The sequence below is a fragment of the Scyliorhinus torazame genome, chromosome 1, assembly GCF_047496885.1.
Source record: "Scyliorhinus torazame isolate Kashiwa2021f chromosome 1, sScyTor2.1, whole genome shotgun sequence".
In the NCBI taxonomy this organism is placed as follows: domain Eukaryota; kingdom Metazoa; phylum Chordata; class Chondrichthyes; order Carcharhiniformes; family Scyliorhinidae; genus Scyliorhinus; species Scyliorhinus torazame.
Genome location: NC_092707.1, coordinates 259,955,082 through 259,981,735, shown reverse-complemented (window position 1 = coordinate 259,981,735; position 26,654 = coordinate 259,955,082). Strand labels below are relative to the sequence as shown.

Here is a 26,654-nt window from a genome sequence, read left to right as displayed (position 1 = left end):
AAATATTCCCGCTTCAACCTGCTAACTTCTCTTCCAGGTACAAATCCCTCTCCCATATACATTCACTAGCACCACCGGCGTCCCCTCCAGCACCCACTCAGTATCACGTACTTCCACCCCGCCGGGTCCCGCACTTGGCCCCTACAAACCTCGTCCTTTTGCTCATCAAGATAGCCTCCCCCCCGCGACTTTGAGTCAAACACCTAGTGAAACACCTGTCCCATCCAACCCTTCCTCAACCTGACCTAATTCACTGGGAGACATGTCTCCTGCAGAAAGACCAGCCCCTGCCTTCAGACTCCTCGGGTGCGTGAAGACCCAAGATCTCTTAACCGGCCTGTTCAGTCCCTGGGCACTGCATGCTACGGATCTTACCGGAGGCTTATGCCTCCACTCCCATCTACTGTCCGGCATCATCCCCTTCCGATTCTACCTCTTTCAATTTCACCCTGAACCGAGCCCATTCGATATGGCCCCCTTCTCCCCCATGACCACTCTCAATCTCCAACTCTACCTCATCACATACCACCCCCCCCCCCCCCCCCAATCATCATTTCCTCCTTGTCTGTGCACCCCATCCTCCCCCACAAAACCAAAGACACAACCAAAACCACAGGTCACCCCCTCAAAAGAAAAACATCACAAACGGCATGGGGGGGGGGGGGGGAGACGGGGGGACGCCTATTTTCCCCCTTACAAACTTATAGTCCCCTGAAAAAAGACAAAAATACACAACCCAAAAACACCCATCCTCTGGCCCCCCACAATACCAGCATCATCCGACCTCTGCAGATCCATCCACTCCATCTCCCGCCGACATTCAGTTCTCTCCCAGTTTGTGGTCTCTTATAAAGTCATTGGTCTCTTCTAGCATTTCAAAATAGTACTCCCAACCGGCAAATGTTACCCACATTTTTCGCTGGGTACTGTACTCCAAACTGAATCTGCCTTCGATATAACACCACCTTGGCCTTGTTAAATCCGGCTTGCCTCTTCATCAGCTCAACGCCAATCTCTTGGTGAATTCGGACCCGATTCCTCCCATTCGCAGTTCTGCTTCTCCCTGGCCCAGGATCGTCTCCTTCTCCACAAATTTGTGGAGCTCACGATCACTGCCCGCAGTGGGCCCCCCGCTCTGGGCTTCAGTCTTCGGGACCTGTGTGCCCGATCCATCTCTGGGGCCTTGTCCAGCATCCTCTCCACCACCAGCCCCGCCAGCATCCTCAAAAAATATTTTGTGGTGCTTGTACCTTCCACACCCACCGGCAGGATGACGATATGTAGATTCTGCCTCCTAGACCTGTTCTCCTGCTCCTCTAGCTTTGCCCTTAGCGACTGCAAAGTTCCCCAGGATCCCCACCACCGACTCCATCACCACCACCCGATCACTGATCGGACACCACCTTCTCCATCACCCGTGTTTGCGATCCCTGTGCCTCGATGCACTTCTCCACTCTCTCCATCGATCCTCTCAGGGGTGCTACTGCTCCCTCAATGACCTTCAACCAGTCCTCGTGCATCTCCTTTCTTTGATGGCGGAACTCTTCTCTGATAAACATTATCAACTGTTCCATCTGGGGTTTCCCAACTTCTAATGACCCTTTCCCCTCAAAAGCCTGAGAGACAACAACCTCGGGGTCAGTCGAGGTAGTTGGGGAAAGTATAATGTCAAGAAGACGGCATGTGAATTACTTCCGGTGGTGGCAATGGAGTGAGTGGTTGCACAAAGGTCAGCTCCGGCTAGAAGACATTGGTTTGAGCTCTATTTACCCGAAAGTGGGGTAGTTTCGGCAGGAAAGTGGAGCTGAAGGTGTGGAGAAGTTCCCCCCTTGAGTGGCATGTCTGCTGATTACCAGACCCGGCTGGGTCGTTGGGTGGGGCCGCACTGTTCACGGCAGAAACGATGACCGAGGTAATGGTTGTGGGCTTGATGGTAACAATGAGATGGAGCGGGCCAAGCCCAGTGGGCAGGGCCTGGAGTTATGACTTGCTTGTAGAGCATTATGTTCCCCCCAGAGAACCACCTTGAGGGTCTCTCACAGTACTGATGGGGTGGTGGATTCAGATTTATCTCTTTTGATGAAAACATCTTTATTGGTGTATTTCAATTTACAAATACCTCTGTCAGATAGCACGGTTGTGTTAAATCTCCATGAAGACTGCCTTTAGTTTTGGAAGTAAGAGCCAGGGCAAAGGAGTGGGAAGTGTGGTCTGATATAACTGTGTCAGGATACTCGGTTGTTTCAACTGTGGGAAGAAGGGCTCTATCTAAAAAATGTGAGTCGGCATGGTGGACATGAGAGAAGTATGAGAAAACCCACGTGGAGAAAACACCAAGGATCAACACAACCCATTTGAGTCATAAATGTGGAGAGCCCTGGACACACCAGAGTCTTTGTACTCGAGTGATCTAGCCCTGAATCCATAACACAGTTTAACTCTCGGAAGTTAAGATGGTGGGTGTCCAGATTGGGAAGGGAGAATAGAAGCAATATAATAATTTTGTATCACACCAGTCAGGACATAGGCATTCACCAACACTTATGGGGTTTGAAAAAGTGTGCCACTAACCATTGTATAACGTCCTCCAGGATCTGAGATTGTGTTTAAGGGAGAGAACTAAATTATTTTATTCATCAAAACTGCTGCCCGCCCCCCTTAGCTCTGCCGTTAATGTTGGAATGAAACATCTGGGAAATTCACGCTTTATGTAATCTGAGGGCAGCACAGTGGCGCAGTGGTTAGCATTGCTGTCTCAAGGCGCCGGGGACCCAGGATCGATCCAGCCCTGGGTCACTGTCCTTGTGGAGTTTGCACATTCTCCCATGGCTGCGTGGGTCTCACCCCCACAACCCCAAAGATGTGCAGGGTAGGTGAATTGGCCACACTAAATTGTCCCTTAATTGGAAAAAAAGGAATTGGATACTCTTTTTTTTCAAAAACAAATTTAGAGTACCCAATTAATTTTTTCAAACTAAGGGGCAATTTAGCGTGTCCAATTCACCTAGCCTGCACATCTTTGGGTTGTGGAGGCGAAACCCATGCAAACACGGGGAGAATGTGCAAATTCCACACGGGCAGTGACCCAGAGCTGGGATCGAACCTGGGACCTCGGCGTCGTGAGACTGTAGTGCTAACCACTGCGCCACCACGCTGCACAGAATTGGATACTCTAAATTTATATATAGAAAACAAGATGATGAATTTCCCTGTTGGGTTAAGTTAAAGTAAAAAGTAAAGAAAGTGCTCCGAGTTAGAGAAAGCTTTGTGTGGGAGAAGATTCTACGGCATGCTTCTTTGAGATTGGCATTTGGAAATACGCGTGTGGACGTCAAAGATCCAGTGTGACCAGTTGGCTCACAGTGCGACAAGTATTAAGAGGGATTTAATGAAAAATCCTCAGAAGTTCTATTGGGTGGCATCTGCCACTTGGTTTCAGAATGTGGTGCGTCTGAACACGTTTCACCTATTAGTTTACATGGACTGTGTACTTACGTAGAATATTAGAATTTAAGATACTTTGTGACTTATGTAATCCTTATAAACTTGTATATATAAAGATGTCATGGGAGTGAGGAAGCAGTGTATTATAGTTAATCTTGTTTTGTTTAAAGTTAACCAGCAATCCAGTGACTCTGTTCATCCATGTCTCTAAACAAAAAAAATAAAAGTTATAGTCTATCGAGTCAGCGTTCCATTCTGGGGACCCGACTGTCCAGTGGTAACATCAGCTGGGAATGAGGATCTTGTTCCCAATCCTCTCACAAGTGGGAATTATCTACTCTGTCCAGACAACTCATGATTTTGAATACCTCTATCAAATCGCTTCTCAACTTTCTTTTCTCTAAGCAGTCCTAACCTCAGAGTCATAGAGCTCGTACTGCATGTTCAGCCCTTCAGTCCATCGTGTCCTCGCCGGCCATCAAGTATCTATCTACTCTAATCTCATTGTCTGACACTTGGTCCGTAGTCTTTTTTAAAAAATATATATTTATTCAAATTTTTCAACACATTTTCAACAAAACTCACCCCCCAACAAGAAAAAAGAAACAAGAACACACAAGCAGAAATTATACATTGGATTTCCCCCATATACAATAACCCCCCATATAACAGTAAAAAACACAAATAGGGACACCCCCCACCTTAACCCAAATGCCACCCCGAAAGAACCACACCCCCCCCCCCCCGCCCCTGGGCTGCTGCTGCTGACCTCCTCCTAACGCTCCACGAGATAGTCTAGGAACAGTTGCCACCGCCTGAAGAACCCTTGCACAGACCCTCGCAAAGCAAACTTTATCCTCTCCAACTTGATGAACCCTGCCATGTCATTGATCCAAGCTTCCGCACTAGGGGGCTTTGCATCTTTCCACAGTAACAAAATCCTCCACCGGGCTACCAGGGACGCAAGGGCCAGAATACCGGCCTCTTTCACCTCCTGCACTCCCGGCTCGTCCGATACCCCAAATAATGCTAATCCCCAGCTCGGCTTGACCCGGGCGTTCACCACCTTGGACATAGTCCTCGCAAAACCCCTCCAAAACCCATCCAGTGCCGGGCACGACCAGAACATATGGACGTGATTTGCTGGGATCCCCAAGCACCTCCCACATCTGTCCTCCATCCCAAAGAACCTACCCAACCTCGCCCCTGTCATATCCGCTCTGTGAGTAACTTTAAACTGTATTAGGCTGAGCCTGGCACAAGAGGAGGAAGAATTAACCCTACTCAGGGCATCAGCCCACAGACCCTCATCTATCTATCTGCGGAATATTTGGCTAATGGTAAAGTTCTTGGAAGTGTGGATGAGCAGAGGGATCTAGGTGTCCATGTACATAGATCCCTGAAAGTTGCCACCCAGTTTGATAGGGTTGTGAAGAAGGCCTATGGAGTGTTGGCCTTTATTGGTAGAGGGATTGAGTTCCGGAGTCAGGAGGTCATGTTGCAGCTGTACAAAACTCTGGTGCGGCCGCATTTGGAGTATTGTGTACAGTTCTGGTCACCGCATTATAGGAAGGACGTGGAGGCTTTGGAGCGGGTGCAGAGGAGATTTACCAGGATGTTGCCTGGTATGGAGGGAAAATCTTATGAGGAAAGGCTGATGGACTTGAGGTCGTTTTCGTTGGAGAGAAGAAGGTTAAGAGGAGACTTAATAGAGGCATACAAAATGATCAGGGGGTTAGATAGGGTGGACAGTGAGAGCCTTCTCCCGCGGATGGAAATGGCTGGCACGAGGGGACATAGCTTTAAACTGAGGGGTAATAGATATAGGACAGAGGTCAGAGGTAGGTTCTTTACGCAAAGAGTAGTGAGGCCGTGGAATGCCCTACCTGCAACAGTAGTGAACTCGCCAACATTGAGGGCATTTAAAAGTTTATTGGATAAACATATGGATGATAATGGCATAGTGTAGGTTAGATGGCTTTTGTTTCGGTGCAACATCGTGGGCCGAAGGGCCTGTACTGCGCTGTATCGTTCTATGTTCTATCTCCTCCCCAAGCTCCTCCTCCCACTTGCCCTTTAACTCTCCCACCGAGGCCTCCTCCTCTTCCTGCAGCTCCTGGTAAATCGCCAAAACCTTGCCTTCTCCAACCCATACACCCGAAATCACCCTGTCCTGAATCCTACGTGCCGGAAGCAGCGGGAATTCCCTCACCTGCCGCCTCACAAATGCCCTCACTTGCATGTACCTGAAAGTGTTTCCCGGGGGTAGCCCAAATTCTCCTCCAGCGCCACTAGGCTCGCAAACGTCCCATCGATGAACAGGTCCCCCATTCTTCTAATCCCTGCCCGATGCCAGCTCCGGAACCCCCCATCTATCTTTCCCGGGACGAACCAATGGTTCTCCTGAATTGGGGACCAAACTGAGGCTCCCACCTCGCCCCTGTGTCGCCTCCACTGCCCCCAGATCTTCAGCGTCGCCGTCACCACCGGACTCGTGGTGTACCTTGTCGGCGAGAGCGCCCTCACCAGCGCCCTCAGGCTCATGCCCACACAGGACGCCATCTCTATCCTCTTCCACGCCGCCCCCTCTCCCTCCATTATCCACTTACGGATCATCGCCACATTGGCTGCCCAATAATAGCCACATAGATTCGGCAGCGCCAGCCCCCCCTGTCACTGCTATGCTTCAGAAACACCCTCTTCACCCTCGGGGTCTTATTCGCCCACACAAATCCCATGATGCTCCTGCTTACCCGTTTGAAAAAGGCCTTGGGGATCAAAATGGGAATGCACTGGAACACAAAGAGAAACCTCGGAAGGACCGTCATTTTTACCGACTGCACCCTACCCGCCAGTGAGAGTGGCAGCATATCCCATCTTTTAAAATCCTCCTCCATCTGCTCCACCAACCGCGTCTAATTGAGCTTGTGCAGGGCCCCCCAACTCCTAGCTACTTGGATCCCTAGGTACCGAAAGCTCCTTTCCGCCCTCTTCAGTGGTAACTCGTCTATCCCCCTTCCCTGGTCCCCTGAGTGCACCACAAAGAGCTCACTCTTCCCTACTTTGAGTTTATACCCCGAAAAGTCCCCAAACTCCCCAAGGATCCGCATGACCTCCGCCATCCCCTCCACTGGATCCGCAACATACAACAACAGGTCATCGGCATACAACGACACCCGGTGTTCCTCTCCCCCCTGACCCAATCCCCTCCATTTCCTGGACTCCCTCAGTGCCATGGCCAGCGGCTCAATTGCCATTGCAAACAACAAGAGGGATAAGGGACACCCCTGCCTCGTCCCCCGGTACAGCCGAAAGTACTCCGACTTCCGCCGGTTCGTAGCCACACTTGCCACAGGGGCTCGAGATAGCAGCCTGACCCAACTGATGAACCCCTCCCCGAACCCAAACCTCCGCAACACTTCCCAAAGATACTCCCACTCCACCCGATTAAAGGCCTTCTCCGCATCCATAGCTGCCACTACCTCCGCTTCCCCCTCCACAGAGGGCATCATAATCACATTGAGGAGCCTCCGCACATTAGTATTTAGCTGCCTACCCTTCACAAATCCCGTCTGGTCCTCATGAATCACCCCCGGGACACAGTCCTCAATTCTCGTAGCCAGCACCTTCGCCAGCAACTTAGCATCAATATTGAGGAGCGAGATCGGTCTATACGACCTACATTGCAATGGATCCTTGTCTCGCTTCAAAATCAAAGAAATCAGCGCCCTGGACATTGTCGGGGGCAAGGTCCCCTCCTCCCTCGCCTTATTAAAAGTCCTCACTAGCAACGGGCCCAGCAGGTCCACGTATTTCCTGTAAATTTCAACCGGGAACCCATCCGGCCCCGGGGCCTTCCCCGCCTGCATGTTCCCCAATCCTTTAACCAGCTCCTCCAGCCCAAACGGCGCCCCCAAACCAGCCACCTGTTCCTCCTCCACCCTCGGTAACCTCAGCTGATCTAGGAATCGTCGCATCCCCATCTCCCCCGCTGGGGGCTCAGACCTGTACAGATCCCCATAGAAGTCCCTAAATACCTTGTTTATTCTCACCGCATTCCGCACTGTATTCCCCCCTCTATCCCTAACTCCACCAATCTCCCTCGCTGCCTCCCTCTTACGAAGCTGATGTGCCAGCATCCGACTCGCCTTCTCCCCATACTCATATGCCGCCCCTTGCGCTTTCCTCCACTGTGCCTCTGCTTTCCCCGTGGTCATCAGGTCGAATTCCGTCTGGAGGTTCCGTCGCTCCCTAAGTAGCCCCTCCTCGGGGGCCTCTGCATAACTCCTGTCCACCCTTAAAATCTCCCCCACCAACCTCTCCCTCCTCTCTCTCTTCTCCCTGTGGGCCCTAATGGAGATTAGCTCTCCCCTGACCACCGCCTTCAACGCCTCCCAGACTACCCCCACCTGCACCTCCCCGTTGTCGTTGGCCTCCAAGTATCTTTCAATACACCCCCGCACCCACCCGCACATGCCCTCATCCGCCAACAGTCCCACATCGAGGCGCCACAGCGGGCGCTGGTCCCTCTCCTCCCCCAACTCCAGCTCCACCCAATGCGGGGCGTGGTCCGAGATAGCTATGGCCGAATATTCCGTTCCCTCCACTTTCAGGATTAGCGCCCTACTCAAAATGAAAAAATCTACCCGGGAGTAGGCTCTGTGGACGTGGGAAAAAAAGGAAAATTCCCTGGCCTGCGGCCTGGCAAACCTCCATGGATCCACTCCCCCCATCTGGTCCATAAACCCCGTGAGCACCTTGGCCGCAGCCGGCCTTTTACCCGTCCTGGACCTAGAACTGTCCAGTGTTGGGTCCAGCACCGTGTTGAAGTCCCCCCCCCCCCCCCCCCCCATTATCAAGCTTCCTACCTCCAGATCCGGAATCCGACCCAGATGCGTTTAGTTCATCTGAATAATTCTTAAATGTTGTGACGTTTCCTGCCTCTACCACCTTTCAGGCAGTGACTTCCAGATTCCAGCCACCCTCTGCAAGAAAAGATTTTCCTCACATCCCCTCTAAATCTCCTGCCCCTTATCTTAAACCTATGCCCCCTGATTATTGACCCCTCCGTTAGGGGAAGGTTCCTTCCTACCCACCCTATCAACACCCTCATAATTTTATACGCCTCAATCAGGTCCTTCCCTCAGCCTTCTCTGCGCCAGGGAATACAACCCCAGTCTATCCAGTCCCTCTTGATAGCTGAAATGCTCCAGCCCAGGCAACATCCTGGTGAATCTCCTCTGCACCCTCTCTACTGTAATCATTTCCTTCCTATATTGTGGTGATCAGAACTGAACACACTTCAGCTGTGGCCTAATGAGCATTTTATACAGCTCTATCAAATCCTCCTTGCTCTTATATTCTGTGCCTCGGATAATAAAGGCAAGAATCCCATATGCCTTCTTAACCATCTTATCTACCGGGGATGTTGTTTTCATGGATCTATGGACATGAAACCCAAGGTCCCTCTGTTCCTCCGTACTTCCTCGTGAACATTGTGTATTCCCTTGCCTTGTTAATCCTCTCAAAATGCATTACCTCACACGCTTTTCAGGGTTAAATTCAATTTGCCATGACTTCCGGTGGCAGCCATGGAGTGAGTCGATGTGAGGCTCATTTCGGGGCAGGTGCAGAGGACAGGATGGAGGTTGGGTTCAGGACTTCTGGTGGACAAGGCATTCTGTGAGAAGGTGAAGGTGACAATTAGGAATTATGTGGAACTTAATCAGAACAGGGAGTGTCGTTGGACACGTTTTAGGAAGCTTTGAAGGCGGTGGGCCCGAGATGAGATTACTTTGTTTAAGGCTCATAGAGACAGGAGGAGGAGGGAGGAGCACAGGCTGTTGGATGAGATAGTGGAAAGGATAGAAGATACTCGGCAGCCCCCCCCAAAGATGTTGCTGGTGAAAAAGAGGTTGCAGGGACAGTTTGATAGGCTGACAAAGGGTAAGGCAGTTGTGCGGCTGCGGAGGGTGAGGGGGCTGCAGTATGAGTATGGAGAGGAGAGTCATATGCTGGTCACCAATTGTGGCAGCAGGCAGTGTCTAGGGAGATTTTAACGGTAAGTGCGGAGAAGGGGGGGTTGGTGTCAGAGCCAGAAAAGATAAATGAGGGGTTCGGGGGTATTATGGGAAGTTGTATAAGGCCGAGCTGCGTAGAGAGTTGAGGGAAATGGGAATGTTTCTGGACGGGTTGAGGTTCCCAGAGCTGGAGGAGGGGAAGAGGCAGGTATTGGAGGAGCCGCTGGGGCTGAGGAAGATGATGAATAGTATCAGGGGAATGCAGTCCGGGAAGACCCTAGGCCCGGATGGTTTTCCAGCAGAAATCTATAAGCAGTTTGCGATGGAGTTGGCCCCCCTTCTGTTGGGGATGTTTAGTGAGGCGGTGAAGAGGGCTGGGTTGTCAGCATCATTGTCACAGGCATCAATTTTGTTAATCCTGAAGAAGGGGAAAGGCCCACTGGAGTGGGGGTCCTACAAGTCCATCTCTTTGTTGAACACAGATGTGAAAGTATTGGCGAAGGTATTGGCGTGTAGGTTGGAGGGGTGTGTGCCAGATGTGGTCTCCAAGGATCAAACAGGTTTTGTGAAGGGTAAGCAGCTCTCCAGCAATATTAGGAGGCTGTTGAATGTAATAATAATGGGCAGCATGGTAGCAGTGGGTAGCACTGTTGCTTCACAGTGCCAGGGTCCCAGGTTCGATTCCTGGCTTGGGTCACTGTCTGTGCGGAGTCTACACGTTCTCCCTGTGTCTGCGTAGGTTTCCCCCGGGTTCTCCGGTTTCCTCTCACATGCCCCAAAAGACGGTGCGGCTAGGTAATTTGGACATTCGGAATTCTCCTTCTGTGTACCCGAACAGGTGCTGGAATGAGGTGACATGGGGCTTTTCACGGTAACTTCATTGCAGTGTTAATGTAAGCCTACTTGTGGCAATAAAGATTATATAATGACTGCGTCAGGGGGGCAGGCACCAGAGATTATTGTATCCATGGATGATGGATGCGGAGGAGGCCTTTGACCGGGTAAAGTGGGTAATCTGTTTTAAATTCTGGGTAGATTTGGGTTTGGGCCAACGGTTGTGGCGTTGGTTCGACTTTGGTATATGTCCCCGGTGGCAAGTGTGCAAACGAATGAGAGGAGTTCAGGGCACTTTGGGTACACAGGGGAACGAGGCAGGGGTGCCCGCTGTCGCCATTGTTATTTGTGTTGGAGATTGAGCCCTTGGCGATGGCCCATCGGGGATCAGCGAAGTGACGAGGGATTGAGGGGGAAGACAGGGAGCACTGGGTGAAGCTGTACGCAGACGACCTGATGTTGTTTCTGTCGGACCCTCGGGAGAGTATGGGCACAATCATGGGCCTTTTGGAGAGGTTTGGGACCTTCTCCGGGTATAAGCTGAATGTAGGAAAAAGTTAGCTGTTTCCGGTGAATGCGGCGGGGCGGGGAGCCAATTTTGGTGCGTTACCATTTAAGGTGGCAAGAGAACGGTTTAGGTATTTGGGTATTCAAGTAATGCATGAGTAGGCCATGATGCACTGGTGGAACTTGACAGCATTAGTGGAGGAGGATAAGTGGGATCTCAAGTGGTGGGATGCTTTGCACTTGACATTGTTAGAGAGGGTGCAAGTGGTAAAGATGAATGTGCTGACGTGGTTCGCAGGGCCCCTCCCACATCGCTCACAGACATCCTCCACCTCTTCAATCAGCCGGCTCATCTTTGTAAGGTGCACCATATACACTACCTTAAGCTGCATCAGCCCCAACCTCGCGCACAAAGCCAAGATATTTACCCTCCGCAGCACCTTACACCACAATCCCTCCTCCAGTGCCAACCCCCTCAGCTCTTCCTCCCACTTCGCCTTAACCCCCTCCATGGACACGGTAGCACAGTGGTTAGCACAGCTGCTTCACAGCACTAGGAACCCGGATTTGATTCCCGGCTTGGGTCACTGACTGTGCGGAGTTTGCACGTTCTCCCTGTGTCTGCGTGGGTTTCCTCCGGGTGCTCCGGTTTCCTCCCACAGTCCAAAGATGTGCAGGTTAGGTGGATTATCCATGCTAAATTGCCCTTAGGTTAGATGGGGTTGCTGGGTTAGGGTGGAGAAAGGGCTTAGGTAGGGTGCTCTTTCCAAGAGCTGGTGCAGACTCGATGGGCCGAATGGCCTCCTTCTGCACTGTACATTCTATGATTCTATGACACCCCATTCTCCTCCAAAATCCTCCCGTAAACCGCCGAGACGATCCCCCTCTCCAACACCGCCTCCAGCAATGAGGAGGCAAGCGTTATCGGGAAGGCGGGAAGACATTGCTCCCAAAGGCCCACACCTGCACCAGCCCAAAAATCTCGCCGAGTTCCTCCAGACTCAGAAATCCCCCTCCCAGAAACACATCCTTCATTTCCGTGATCCCCCTCTCTTCCCATCCCCGGAACCTTGCATCCATCCTCCCCGGCTCAAATCCATGATTCCCTCTAATAGGCATCCCCCGATTCAACTCCCAATCTAAAATGCTGCCCCAGGACTTCCGGGTGCGGCGACGACCAGCTGAGTCGCACGTTTCGGCAGCTCCCTGTGAAACGGACTTTTGGGCTCTTGATAGGAGCCCCAACGGCAATTTTGACGGCTAAAAACACTGTGCGGTAAACCAGAAGGGAATCCCCCCTGGAAAAAGGAGGAGAGAGTGGCCAGATTGCAGTGGATCCTTTAGAACAGCGGCAAGGAAGGCAAGCAAAAACCAAGATGGCGTCGGAAGGTGGCAGTTTAACATGGGGCCCTGAACAACAAGAGTTCTTGAAATGCTGTGTGGAAGAGATCAAAAAGGAAATGAAGAAAGAGCTGTTGGCCCCGATACTACAGGCGATCGAAGGGCTAAAGGAGGAACAAAAGACCCAGGAACGGGAGCTTCGGGTCGTGAAGGCAAAGGCAGCCGAGAATGAGGACGATATACAGGGCCTGGTGGTGAAGACGGAGACGCAGGAGGCACATCAGAAACGATGTGTGGAAAGGTTGGAGGCACTGGAAAACAACGCAAGGAGGAACAACCTGAGGATTCTTGGTCTTCCTGAAGGTGTGGAGGGAGCGGACGTCGGGGCATATGTGAGCACGATGCTGCACTCGTTAATGGGAGCGGAGGCCCCGGCGGGTCCGTTGGAGGTGGAGGGAGCATACCGAGTGATGGCGCGAGGACCGAGAGCAGGAGAAATTCCCAGAGCCATAGTGGTGAGATTCCTCCGTTTTAAGGATAGAGAAATGGTCCTTAGATGGGCGAAGAAAACTCGGAGCAGTAAATGGGAGAACGCGGTGATCCGCGTTTATCAAGACTGGAGTGCGGAGGTGGCGCGAAGGAGGGCGAGCTTTAATCGGGCCAAGGCGGTGCTTCATAAAAAGAAGATAAAATTTGGAATGCTGCAACCGGCAAGACTGTGGGTCACATATCGAGGGAGGCACCACTACTTTGAGACGGCGGATGAAGCGTGGACTTTTATTGTGGAAGAAAAACTGGAATGAGCGGGTTATTAAAAAGAACGTTCGAACAAAGTGGTGGGGCGAATGTGGGGGGCAAAGAGGGGTTTTATGTACTAATCCTGCGATGTGGTAACTTTTCTCTCTCCCACAGGTGGTGATGGGGGGGGAGGAGGGGAGGTGGAGGAGATGGGGCGTTGGCCATTGGGGGCGGGGCCAAGGGAGAAGCGCGGGCTTGGTTCCCGCGCTATGATAATCATGGCGGGAATAGAGAAGCAGGAAGGAGGGGGCGTCGCACGGTGCGAACCGAGGTCACGGGGGGAAGCCGAGGTCAGCCAGAGTTTGCTGACTTCTGGGAGCAACATGGGGGGAGTAATTACGCTAGCGGGGGATCTAGCGGGGGGGGGGGGGTGGGAGGGGGGAATTACTGGGTTGCTGCTGCTGGGGAGAGGGGGGAGCTGGTATGGGAGAGGATGGGCGGGGGGGGCACCGCCTGGGGGAGATACAGCTGCGTGGGAACCGGGTGAGGAGCTGGAAAAAGGTGATGGCTAATCGACAAGGGGGGGGGGGGTAGGAAGCCCCCCAACTCGGCTGATCACGTGGAACGTGAGAGGGCTGAACGGGCCGATAAAGAGGGCACGGGTACTCGCACACCTTAAGAAACTTAAGGCAGATGTGGTTATGTTACAGGAAACGCACCTGAAACTGATAGACCAGGTTAGGCTATGCAAAGGATGGGTGGGGCAGGTGTTCCATTCGGGGCTAGATGCGAAAAACAGGGGGGTGGCTATATTAGTGGGGAAGCGGGTAATGTTCGAGGCAAAGACTATAGTGGCGGATAACGGGGGCAGATACGTGATGGTGAGTGGCAAACTACAGGGGGAGACGGTGGTTTTGGTAAACATATATGCCCCGAACTGGGATGATGCCAATTTTATGAGGCGGATGCTAGGACGCATTCCGGACCTAGAGATGGGAAAGCTGATAATGGGGGGAGATTTTAATACGGTGTTGGAACCAGGGCTGGATAGGTCGAAGTCCAGGACTGGAAGGAGGCCGGCAGCAGCCAAGGTACTTAAAGATTTTATGGAGCAGATGGGAGGTGTAGACCCGTGGAGATTTAGCAGACCTAGGAGTAAGGAGTTCTCGTTTTTCTCCTATGTCCATAAAGTCTACTCGCGAATAGACTTTTTTGTGCTGGGTAGGGCATTAATCCCGAAGGTGAGGGGAACGGAGTATACGGCTATAGCCATATCGGATCACGCTCCACACTGGGTGGACTTGGAGATAGGGGAGGAAACAGGAGGGCGCCCACCCTGGAGAATGGACATGGGACTAATGGCAGATGAGGGTGTGTGTCTCAGGGTGAGGGGGTGCATTGAAAAGTACTTGGAACTCAATGATAATGGGGAGGTCCAGGTGGGAGTGGTCTGGGAGGCGTTGAAGGCGGTGGTTAGAGGGGAGCTGATATCAATAAGGGCACATAAAGGGAAGCAGGAGAGTAAGGAACGGGAGCGGTTGCTGCAAGAACTTTTGAGGGTGGACAGACAATATGCGGAAGCACCGGAGGAGGGACTGTACAGGGAAAGGCAAAGGCTACATGTAGAATTTGACTTGCTGACTACAGGCACTGCAGAGGCACAATGGAGGAAGGCACAGGGTGTACAGTACAAATATGGGGAGAAGGCGAGCAGGTTGCTGGCACACCAATTGAGGAAAAGGGGAGCAGCGAGGGAAATAGGGGGAGTGAGGGATGAGGAAGGAGAGATGGAGTGGGGAGCGGAGAAAGTGAATGGAGTGTTCAAGACATTTTATAAAAAATTATATGAAGCTCAACCCCCGGATGGGAGGGAGAGAATGATGGGCTTCTTGGATCGGCTGGAATTTCCCAAGGTGGAAGAGCAGGAAAGGGTGGGACTGGGAGCACAGATCGAGGTAGAAGAAGTGGTGAAAGGAATTAGGAGCATGCAGGCGGGAAAGGCCCCGGGACCGGATGGATTCCCAGTCGAATTCTATAGAAAATATGTGGACTTGCTCGCCCCGGTACTGACGAGGACCTTTAATGAGGCAAAGGAAAGGGGACAACTGCCCCCGACTATGTCTGAAGCAACGATATCGCTTCTCTTAAAGAAGGAAAAGGACCCGCTACAATGCAGGTCCTATAGACCTATTTCCCTCCTAAATGTAGATGCCAAGGTCCTGGCCAAGGTAATGGCAATGAGAATAGAGGAATGTGTCCCGGGGGTGGTCCACGAGGACCAAACTGGGTTTGTGAAGGGGAGACAGCTGAACACGAATATACGGAGGTTGTTAGGGGTAATGATGATGGCCCCACCAGAGGGAGAAGCGGAGATAGTAGTGGCGATGGATGCCGAGAAAGCATTTGATAGAGTGGAGTGGGATTATTTGTGGGAGGTGTTGAGGAGATTTGGTTTTGGAGAGGGGTATGTTAGATGGGTGCAGCTGTTGTATAGGGCCCCAGTGGCGAGCGTGGTCACGAATGGACGGGGATCTGCATATTTTCGGCTCCATAGAGGGACAAGGCAGGGATGCCCTCTGTCCCCATTATTGTTTGCACTGGCGATTGAGCCCCTGGCGATAGCGTTGAGGGGTTCCAAGAAGTGGAGGGGAGTACTTAGGGGAGGAGAAGAGCACCGGGTATCTTTGTATGCGGACGATTTGCTACTATACGTGGCGGACCCGGCGGAGGGGATGCCAGAAATAATGCGGATACTTGGGGAGTTTGGGGATTTTTCAGGGTATAAATTGAACATGGGGAAAAGTGAATTGTTTGTGGTGCATCCAGGGGAGCAGAGTAGAGAAATAGAGGACCTACCGTTGAGGAAGGTAACAAGGGACTTTCGTTACCTGGGGATCCAGATAGCTAAGAATTGGGGCACATTGCATAGGTTAAATTTAACGCGGTTGGTGGAACAGATGGAGGAGGATTTCAAGAGATGGGATATGGTATCCCTGTCAATGGCAGGGAGGGTGCAGGCGGTTAAGATGGTGGTCCTCCCGAGATTCCTCTTTGTGTTTCAGTGCCTCCCGGTGGTGATCACGAAGGCTTTTTTAAAAAGGATTGAAAAGAGCATCATGGGTTTTGTGTGGGCCGGGAAGACCCCGAGAGTGAGGAAGGGATTCTTACAGCGTAGCAGGGATAGGGGGGGGGCTGGCACTACCGAGCCTAAGTGAGTATTATTGGGCCGCTAATATTTCAATGGTGAGTAAGTGGATGGGAGAGGAGGAGGGAGCGGCGTGGAAGAGATTAGAGAGGGCGTCCTGTATGGGGACTAGCCTACAGGCTATGGTGACAGCCCCATTGCCGTTCTCACCGAGGAACTACACCACAAGCCCGGTGGTGGTGGCTACATTGAAGATTTGGGGACAGTGGAGACGGCATAGGGGAAAGACTGGAGCCTTGGGGGGGGTCCCCGATAAGAAACAACCATAGGTTTGCCCCGGGGGGAATGGATGGGGGATATGGAATGTGGCAAAGAGCAGGAATAACGCAACTGAAAGATCCGTTTGTGGATGGGAAGTTCGCGAGTCTGGGAGCGCTGACCGAGAAATATGGGTTGCCCCAAGGGAATGCATTCAGGTATATGCAACTGAGGGCTTTTGCGAGGCAACAGGTGAGGGAATTCCCGCAGCTCCCGACACAAGAGGTGCAGGACAGAGTGATCTCAAAGACATGGGTGGGGGATGGTAAGGTGTCAGATATATAGAGGGAAATGAGGGACGAAGGGGAGACTATGGTAGATGAACTAAAAGGGAAATGGGAAGAAGAGCTGGGGGAGGAGATCGAGGAGGGGCTGTGGGCAGATGCCCTAAGCAGGGTAAACTCGTCGTCCTCGTGTGCCAGGCTAAGCCTGATTCAGTTTAAGGTATTACACAGGGCGCATATGACTGGAGCACGGCTCAGTAAATTTTTTGGGGTGGAGGATAGGTGTGCGAGGTGCTCGAGAAGCCCAGCGAATCATACCCATATGTTTTGGTCATGCCCGGCACTACAGGGGTTTTGGATGGGGGTGACAAAGGTGCTTTCAAAAGTAGTAGGAGTCCGGGTCGAACCAAGCTGGGGGTTGGCTATATTTGGGGTTGCACAAGAGCCGGGAGTGCAGGAGGCGAGAGAGGCCGATGTTTTGGCCTTTGCGTCCCTAGTAGCCCGGCGCAGGATATTGCTAATGTGGAAAGAAGCCAAGCCCCCGGGGGTGGAGACCTGGATAAATGACATGGCGGGGTTTATAAAGCTAGAGCGGATTAAGTTCGTCCTAAGGGGGTCGGCTCAAGGGTTCACCAGGCGGTGGCAACCGTTCGTCGAATACCTCGCAGAAAGATAGACGGAATGGGAAAAAGAAGGCAGCAGCAGCAGCCCAGGATCTTGGGGGGGGGGGGGGGGGGGGGGGGGGGGGGGGGGAGGAACCAGAAGGACTCTCAGGGTTGTTAATATATACTGTATAGTATGTATAGGTCGTTGCTACAGATAATTATATATTGGACTGTTAAATTATATTTTTGGAGAGTGTTACTTGTGACAAGGCAGTTGCCAATTAGGGCTAGTTTTCATTTTTGTTATTTATTATTTATTCATTTTTTGTTTATAAAATAGGTCATTGTCATTTGTGTTGTTATAATATTGTGTAAAGGATGCACAATGTACTGTGTTGGTTGACCAAAAATTTTCAATAAAATATTTAATAAAAACAAAAAAAAAAATGCTGCCCCAGATCTTCAGCATGGCCACCACCACTGGACCACCAAAGACTTCTCGGTGGCCATCGGGAACAGCGCCGTTGCCAGCACTTGCAACCCGATCCCCTGCAAGAGCAGGACTCCATCCTCACCCACAAAGCCTCCCTATTCCATCCCTGAATCTTCTCTGTATTTGCCGCCCAATAGTAATACATCAAATTTGGGAGGCCTCGCTCCCCGCTGCCTGCCACCCCTCTGCAGTATCAGTTTCCTAATCTTAGCCACCTTTCCCGCCCAAACAAACGAGATCAGCCTGTCCACCCCGCTAGAAAAACACTTGAGCAAAAAGACCGGCAGGCAGTGGAACAAGAGTCACAGCAAAACATTCATCTTTACTGCCTGTACCCAGCCTGCCAACAACAGAGGGAGATTGTCCCACATCAGCAAGTCAGCTTTCACCCTCCCTCAAGCTAGTAAAATTGAACTTCCAAAGCCCTGCCCAATCCCAGGCCACCTGCACCCCAAATACCTAAACTGAGACACTGCCATACAGAATGACAGCCCCCACCTCCCGGAGGGGGAGATCAAAAAATACTTACTATTCCCAAAATTTGATTTGTACTCTGAAAATGTCCCAGATCTCTGAAGCAACCGTATTATGCTCCCCACCGAAGAGTCCGGCTCCGAAATATACAGCAAGTCATCTACAAATGAGGACACCCTACGCCCCCTTACCATCCCCTTCCACAACCCCAAGCTCCTCAGCGCAATGGCCAAGGTCTCTCGCCAATGCAAACAGAGGGGGGGTACATGGAGTATCCCTGCCTCATACCCCATTCAATGCAAAGTACCCTGAATTTATACTATTCGTTTGCACACATGCCATCGGCTCCCTATATAACAGCTACACTCACACCACAAACTTCAGCCCAATTCCAAAAATCTCCAACACCGCCACCAAATAACGCCACTCCACTCGATCAAACGCATTCTCCATATCTAACGCCAACACCACCTCCGTCTCCCTTCCCTCTGCTGGAGAAAGCACCACATTCAAAAGCCTCCTCACATTCGAGGACAAACTGCTTGCCCTTTACGAACCCCATCAGATCCTCCCCACTCACCTTCGGAAGGCACCCCTCCAGTCTTAACGCCAACACCTTTGCCAATATCTTGCCGTATACATTAAACAGAGATATGGGCCTGTACGACCCACGCTCCACCAGATCCTTGTACTTTTAAAGCAACAACAAGATGGAGGCTTGCCTCATTGTTTATGGCAAGACACCCCTGTCCATCGCGTCTTCGAACATTCCCACCATCAGCGGCACCAGCCTATCCTTAAATCAGTTATACAATTCGAGCGGGAACCCGTCTGGCCCAGCCACCTTTCCTGCCTGAATCGTCCCAATCACCACGCTCATCTCCTCCACCCCAAACCCCCTAACCTCGGGCCCTTCCCTGATTTCTGTACCTTTATCGCCCTTCTCCATAGTGAACACAAATGCAAAGAACTCATTTAAAACCTCATCTACGTCTTTCGATTCCACACACAGATTGCCACGTTGGTCCCTAATTGATCCTGCTCTTTCCGAAATCATCCTCTTACCCTAAATATACTTCTAAAATACCTTTGAATTTTCCTTTATTTTACCTGCCAGGGTATTTTCATGCACCCTCTTCGCTCTCCTAATTTAATCTTTCAATCTCCAACCTATCTTCAGAGCTGAAGTTCCTCATCCCTGGAACCATTCTCATAAATCTGTTCCTCTTATGATAGAAATTTATTCACAAAACAATCATTTTCACCATAATTGCCCACATTTCCTTCTGAAATTAACTAAGTATCTTTTTTCTTTTATGCAATACTGATTCAAACAAGATGGCCTAGTCAGACCCCCTCAAGTGGATGTAAAAGATCCCCCAGCACTATTTTGAAGAAGAATACGAGAGTGCTCCCAGCGTCCTGGCCACAATTTAACCTTCATTCAACATCATGAAAATTGATCATCTAGTCATTCTCACGATGTTATTGGGGGAGTTTACTGTGTACAAAATAGATTGTCACGTTTCTTAGATTACAACAGTGACTATACTTAAAAAATAAAAGTGCTTTATTGGCTGAAAAGCACTTTGAGACTGGTAGTTGCGAACAGTGCTATAAAAATATATATATTTTTTTACATTCTGTTCTGTCATTTAGAATCCCAATCCAACCAATCCTGTTATAGCTGATCTCATTGCGCAGTGATAGTTACAAACTCCACTCTGCTCCACATGTTGATCAGCAATAATCATGCCCACAGAGCCTTCTCACTTCTGATTGGTCAATTATTGCTGCCAATCGCAGCTTACTTCCATTCATTGGCTGGCCAAAAGCCAATTTGTGTTGGGTTCTATGCTTGCTCTCCTGTACACCTCAAAGACCTTCTGTCCACCCACTTGTCCAAAGCCCAAAAAAGGTCCTTTGCGTGCCACTGAAGAGCCTTGTAATAGAGAAAGATATGACTGAGATAAAGGCACTGTGTACTGTGTGACACAGAAGAAAATCACTCCATAACATTGTCATTTAGAAATCACTGATTTATTGAAGTCACCTCCCCTATAAAAGGACTTGGGAGCCCATGCAACAATTCATCAAGGGCCCCTCAACAGCGCCTTCCAAACCTGTAACCTCTGCCATCTGGAAGGAAGGGCAGCAGATGAATGGGAACATCAAGACCTGTAAGGTCCCCTTCAAGCCACACACCGTCCTGACTTGGAACTACATCGCCATTCTTCACTGTCACTGGGTCAAAATCCTGGAACTCCCTTCCTAACAGCACTGTGGATGTACCTACACCACGGACTGCAGCGGTTCAAGAAGGTAGCTCACTGTCACCTTCTCAAGGGCAATTAGGGATGGGCAATAAAGGCTGGCCAAGGCACAATGCCCACATCCCATTAAATAATTTTTTTAAAGAGATATAATATAAAACAATTTCCTGCATTTAAAGAGTTCCTTCAACATAGTCATACATCCCAAGGCACTTTGCAAGAACATATCACTATTTGATACTGAGAGACACAAGGAGATGTTAGACAGATGTCTAACTTGGTTAAGGAGTGGCTTAAAGGAGATAGAGAGCGCAAGAAGTGTAGGGCAGGAATTCCAGAGATTAGGGCCAAGGCAGCTAAAGACAACATCTGATGTACCAGCAGCTTTATGATTCAAGGTTTGCTTGCAGCCAAGAAATTCTGAATAGCTTGTCGTGGCAGGGCAGAGACACCCAGAAGTAATATTGGTGCAAACACAAAGAGGATGTGCCATTTCTCTGCTTCAAACAGTTAAACGGGCAAAGGAGAGATAAATGCCTCACTTAACATTCAGCCTTTATTAGTTTAGTGGATTTAGGTCAAGTTGGTCATGAAACTAGAGAACAAACAGCTCGTGGAAATCACTTGCGTTTCGGCAGTAGACCAAGTCGACAGAACCACCAGGCCTTTTAAGCTTTTGCCAATGTAGCAAAGATATCTGATGGCAAGCTTGAAGGGGCTTGGCTAGGATGGACATAAGAAGATGTTTTCTACTTGGGAAGAGGCCAGAATTAGGGCCAATAAATACAGATGGTCATTCATAATTCCAATAAAGAAATCATGAGAAATATCTTTACCCAGAGTGTGGCTGGAATGTAGAACTTGCTCCCAATGAGGCATTGAAGGGGAAACTAAATAAACACACAAGGGAGAAAGGAATTGTGCTGATAGGATTAGATGAATGGAGGGTGGGAGACTTGGACAGAGTGTAAACATTGCCATAGGTCAGTTGACCCACATGATCTGTTTCTCTGCTGTACTTTCTATCCTGGCTCAGCAGCAACAGAAGTGCTTTAGGCATTTTAGTATGCAGTTAATTATGTGTAATCTGCTACTAAAGGCAAAGTTGGAACAAAACTGCACACAGAAAACACAGCAAAGTGTCTCCTCCCTCAGAAAACAACCAGTCATACGCCGTACCATTTTATCCAAGTGCTGAATCGATCTGAAGATCTCCCCTTGACTCTCATCATAATGCGTGTATCGAAAACGTTGTCCTGAAAAATAACAAGCGTCAAAAATCTGAGGCAGACGTCATCCGGCAAGCTTTAAGCCCAGCTAAAAACATTACATCCCTAGTCACACAAGTATTCTGTAGTCTGACCCAGGCTTCCTGCTGTGCATGCCCATGAGTCTCTCAATAATGAGGTGCCCTTTTGCTGCCCGAACAAGCTCATTCATTTGTAAATGTGGATCTCGATAAATCATTTATTTGTCCTGTCTTGGAATACCTGTACGGTCAAGCAGAATCACAAAGCAGCAAAGTAAAGCCATTGAAAAGGTTAGAAAAAGGCTTGCAGTCATTCTTGGTCCTAGTCACCATAGCTAGTCAGATGCCTCACATGATTGCGATCTGGAGACCCTCAGGAACAGAAACCATCAACTTCTGCCGCTCTTTCGCAAGATTGCTGAACTCCAAACTTCACTACTCGTAACCTGCAGACAAATTTCACAGTGGCTACCAGCTACTGAACTCAAAGGAACTGAATGTCGATGTAAAATGACAAGAATAGTCCAATGCCATATTTTATCTGCACAATGAACAAATTTTAACAACTATTAAAATTTGGACCCTGATAACATAAATACTCTCATGATCAATATGTTATTCTACTCCATTATGTATTTTACTTATTACTTGGAATGATTGATTGTAAAAACTTACCTCAATTTGGCCCTTGGCCGCGATGGATTTTAAAATAAATAAACCTTTGATAATAATACTAATAGCAACATGTGCATAATGGGACTCTTTCTATCACATCAATCACTCCCAGGTCAGACATCAAATACAGTTCCCCCATGCTCGTTCCCAATACTGCCGCTTACTGCCCAAGTATGGCACTGTCCCATTTCCCACACCTAGCATCCTTGGGCCCTTTGAGTGAGACTGTCAATTCCTGGATTCAAGAACTGGGCTGAGACCTGCCAAATTCACTTCTGAATCTGGGCTGGATTCAAACGTGAGCCCCAGAAGCTAAAAAGCCAACCTAATGTTCCACCATAGCCCTTACATTTCTATCTCGATGGTTCACTGGCACTGTAAAGATAAAAATACTTCAGACAGAAAGAAGGCTCAACAGTCCGTCTGCAATGAAAGCTTTATGCTGAAAACTCCAATAGCATCCAATTATACTCTTGTAATAAACGTCAGAGCCGGGCAGTAAAACCATAAATGGTTTGACAGGTCATTGGGGGTTGAGAATTTTAATATCTACTAATGGGATCATAACCATCCAGTTTCATGATTGATACTAATATTTTAGACATCACTTTTAGGTTGTGGATTATGGAAGACTGGTTAAGTAACTGATCAACAACCGTAAAGTAAAGGCAAATCAAACAAGCCTAGGTTTAATTAACCTAAGTTTATTTTACAAGACCAGAGCTGGTAGTGAAAAAAATTTGAATAAAGAATGACCCATCTCTTAGCTTGTAATGGAGCCAGAAAGTCTCCCTTTATCTCAATAAAATATTTAAATTGTTTATGTAGTTCCCTAATGAAAATAAGTTAGAGGCAATTTGTAAAAGTGAGTGTTTTGTAATGGACCCAGTGAGTCCGGAGAGAAGCAATCATATCCAAGATAGATATAACTTATTCATGTGGGTTACATAATCAAAGAGTTGTGTTGAAGGTAATATAGTTGATTTACATTTGTGTTTGGGATCTCCCAAAGCATGTCACGTTGTCATGGAGATTAGAAGGTTCTTTTGTTTAATTTAGCTGGGGTTTTCTCACAGAAGACAGTTGCAGATTTGGTCTTGTGTAGGTTGCAGCTCACTGAGTCAAGGGAGTAAAAGGAGATAAATGTTAGTCAGGCCTGCACCTTAAGCCGAGATAACACTAACTTTACTGATCACCGCGCGAAATGCGGGTGGGGGCTTGAGCTCAGTTTGGGTTCATGTGAGGGGAAACAAAGCTGAACGATTTGCCTAGCTGCCGAGCTTAAAACTAGAGGAAGACATCTACAGTAGTTCTCTTGGTGAAAGGCAGTAAGCCTTGTAGCAGCTAGCTATCAGTCAGGTTGGAACAGGCAGAAAGCATCTGTGGGAGCTGGGAATCAGCTATGGGACCAGTAGCTGTACAGAAGCTGTGGGGGCACAGAGAGCCATCAAGAACCAGGGGTGTTCCTGATATTTAAATCCCTAAGCAGTAAAGCCCGTTGAACTGAAGAGGCCACAGTCCCAAAGCCTTGAAAGAAAATTGGAGGGCCACTTAGCCAAAAGCTAATGGAAGGATCCCCATTAGATTTCATACCTCGGAGAATAGCTGGACCGCTAAGAAGAAATCAAAGTGACTTCCACAGGGTTGTGGGTTAGTCGCAAGAAAACTGATGAACTTTCAGGATTTTGTAAGATAAGGGAACTCTTGTGGTGGTTGGGGGGGGGGAAGAGATTTCAGTAAACTGAATTCAGAGCATACACATTTATGAATTGTAATGTGAAGATAACAGTGCCTGCTTTCTTTAATTTGCTTTATATTTCCAATAAAGATTGCCTTTGTATAAAAAACTGTGAAATCTTGTGGCGCCTTTCTGTCAGTTAATTACAGGGTGTTCAGACATCTCTTTAAACGTTAACACTTCGTACAGGAGAACTGAGTTGATAGACTGAACATTTTTAAAGGTATCTGAAAGTCACTTCACAAAGACAATAAAATGCCCTCAACATTTATAAAGAGCGCAGGCTAAAATAAACCAAATATTTTTTTCCATGCTGAACATTTATATATAAACAGAAATATTGAGTGGTAGTGTGACGTTTCTGGAGCTTAATTGCACTTGGGATCAAAATCAAGCCCTGTGTCCCTTAGGCCCCAAATTCTGGACTCAAGAATCTTTATTTAAAGGGCTGTCTTTTGCATTTACTTTCTTAATGGATTTGGTTCTTGTGGCTTAGAGGATTGTGTAAATATGAGAGCACAATATGTAACAGAATTACTCAAAGGTGGCATCCTTTCTCAGATCTCTTCCAACAGCACAACATGATTTAAATTGGTACATACCCCAGTGACAGAAATCTGATGAAATCACAAAGAGGTTTAAAGGATCCGCTAGGTATTTACTGAAGAGCTCCCCATACATCTGCTCTTTGGAATCACTCAGGGCTCCCACCAAAACGGGAACAATGGTTAATTCATCTTTTTGGCTGGTTAAAAACAAAAAGAGTCAATTTTTTTATTTTTTTTTAAATGAAAAGAAACAGTTATTAGGAGTAAAAAATATCTTCTTAGCATTTTAAAGAGGTTTAAACTATCAGTGGATTACTCACCTGCTTCTCGCTTTCACTGGCCATGGTTCATTTGATGGCACTCTCCCCTCTGAGTCAGGAGGTGATGTGTTCAAGTTCCACTCCAGGGACTTGAGTGCATAATCTAGTTTGTCACTTCAGATCATTACTGAGGGAAAGCTGCACTGTCCGAGGCGCTGTCTATTTGACGAAATATTAAACTGAGGCTCCGTCTGTCCTTTCAAGTGGTTGTGAAAGATTCCAAATAAACTATTTCTAAAAGCGTGGGCAGCTTATTCTGCTGTTCTGGCCAAAATTTATACAAATAGTTGCTTGGTAGTACAGAACTTGAGTATTGCTGAGAAAAGAGACATGCTGTCGAAGCTTTTCGTCTTGCACTGATCAGCATAGACACAAGGATGCCAAATTTCAAAGGGAACAACTATTTATTATTTTTTATAAATTTAGAGTACCCAATTCTTTTTTTCAATTAAGGGGCAATTTAGCATAGCCAATCCATCTACTCCACAGATCTTTTGGGTTGTGGGGGTGAAACCCATGCAGACACGGGAAGAATGTGGAAACTCCACATGGACAGTGACCCGGGCCGGATCAAACCAGGTCTTTAGTGCCATAGGCAGCAGTGCTAATAACAACAATTTATACCGCACGAGAAAAGGCTGATGATTGGTTGGCAAGTCGTCTCGGATTGGTTTGACAGCATGTCTCTTTTTTTCTACATCTTCTAGCTGAAGGCTACAATTGATTGGATACTCCAAAACACTGCTCCTGTAATCAAGGAAATAGCACGGGCCAACATCCAACACACCTGAGCTGAATAAGAATCATGTTTGACCATCTGTGGAGATGGCGATGTGTGATACAACTTCTCCTCGAGAGATTAAAGGAATACGGTACAGCTTATTTATTGTGCAAGAAGTGACTTGAGGGTGGAAAAAGGACCTATTCTCATTCTGTGCTACGTTTCTACCATTCTTCATCATATCCTTTGATGGTCTCACCTATTGTCCATGGCTGTATCCACAGGTGGATGGATAAATGGGGCACATTTTGACACTACAATCCTAAATTCCATCCTCAATATTGACCCCAAAATGGTCATCACTGTGTTTGTACAGAACACTTTAATACCCACATATTTTCAGAGAATATTCAAAGCCTCAATTTCCTATGCTGTGCAGTTGCTAGGTTCAAAAGCTGATAATTTCCTCCTACTCCATTAGTTCTTTGTAGATATCCAAAACCTTCCCCTCCCCCACCCCCGTTTTCAGGATAGAGGACAAGTGTGTGAGGTGTGCGGGAGGGCCAGCAAACCATGTCCATGTGTTTTGGGCATGCCCGTAGCTTAGGGGTTACTGGCAAGGATTTGCGGTGTCATGTCCACGGTACTTAAAACAAGGGTGGCGCCGAGTCCAGAGGTGGCGATCTTTGGAGTGTCGGAAGATCCGGGAGTCCAGGGGGCGAGAGAGGCTGGCGTTTTGGCCTTTGCCTCCTCTATCCCGGAGACGGATATTGTTAGCGTGGTGGGTATCGAAGCCCCCAAAATCAGATGTTTGGGTTAGCGACATGGCTGGGTTTCTCAGACTTGAGAAAATTAGGTTTGCCCTGAGAGGGTCAATGTTAGGGTTCGTCCGGAGGTGGCAGCCGTTTATCGACTTCTTTGGGGAAAGCTAAACTGAGTTAGGATACTTTGTGTTTAGGATAGGCGGGATTGGTGAGAGATGGAGAG

General features: G+C 48.8%; 1 protein-coding gene across 2 annotated transcripts in view; it reads right to left on the bottom strand.

Annotated features, from left to right (window-relative positions):
- memo1 (mediator of cell motility 1) overlaps positions 1–26,654 on the bottom strand; it is a 99,561-nt gene that overhangs the window by 23,687 nt on the left and 49,220 nt on the right. For both annotated transcript variants that reach the window (XM_072505468.1, XM_072505458.1), the window contains exons 6-7: positions 24,681–24,823; positions 21,596–21,672 (exon numbers count right to left, since the gene is read on the bottom strand). In XM_072505468.1, coding sequence (XP_072361569.1) covers positions 21,596–21,672; positions 24,681–24,823 — 220 coding nt within the window. The remainder of the gene's footprint in view (positions 1–21,595; positions 21,673–24,680; positions 24,824–26,654) is intronic.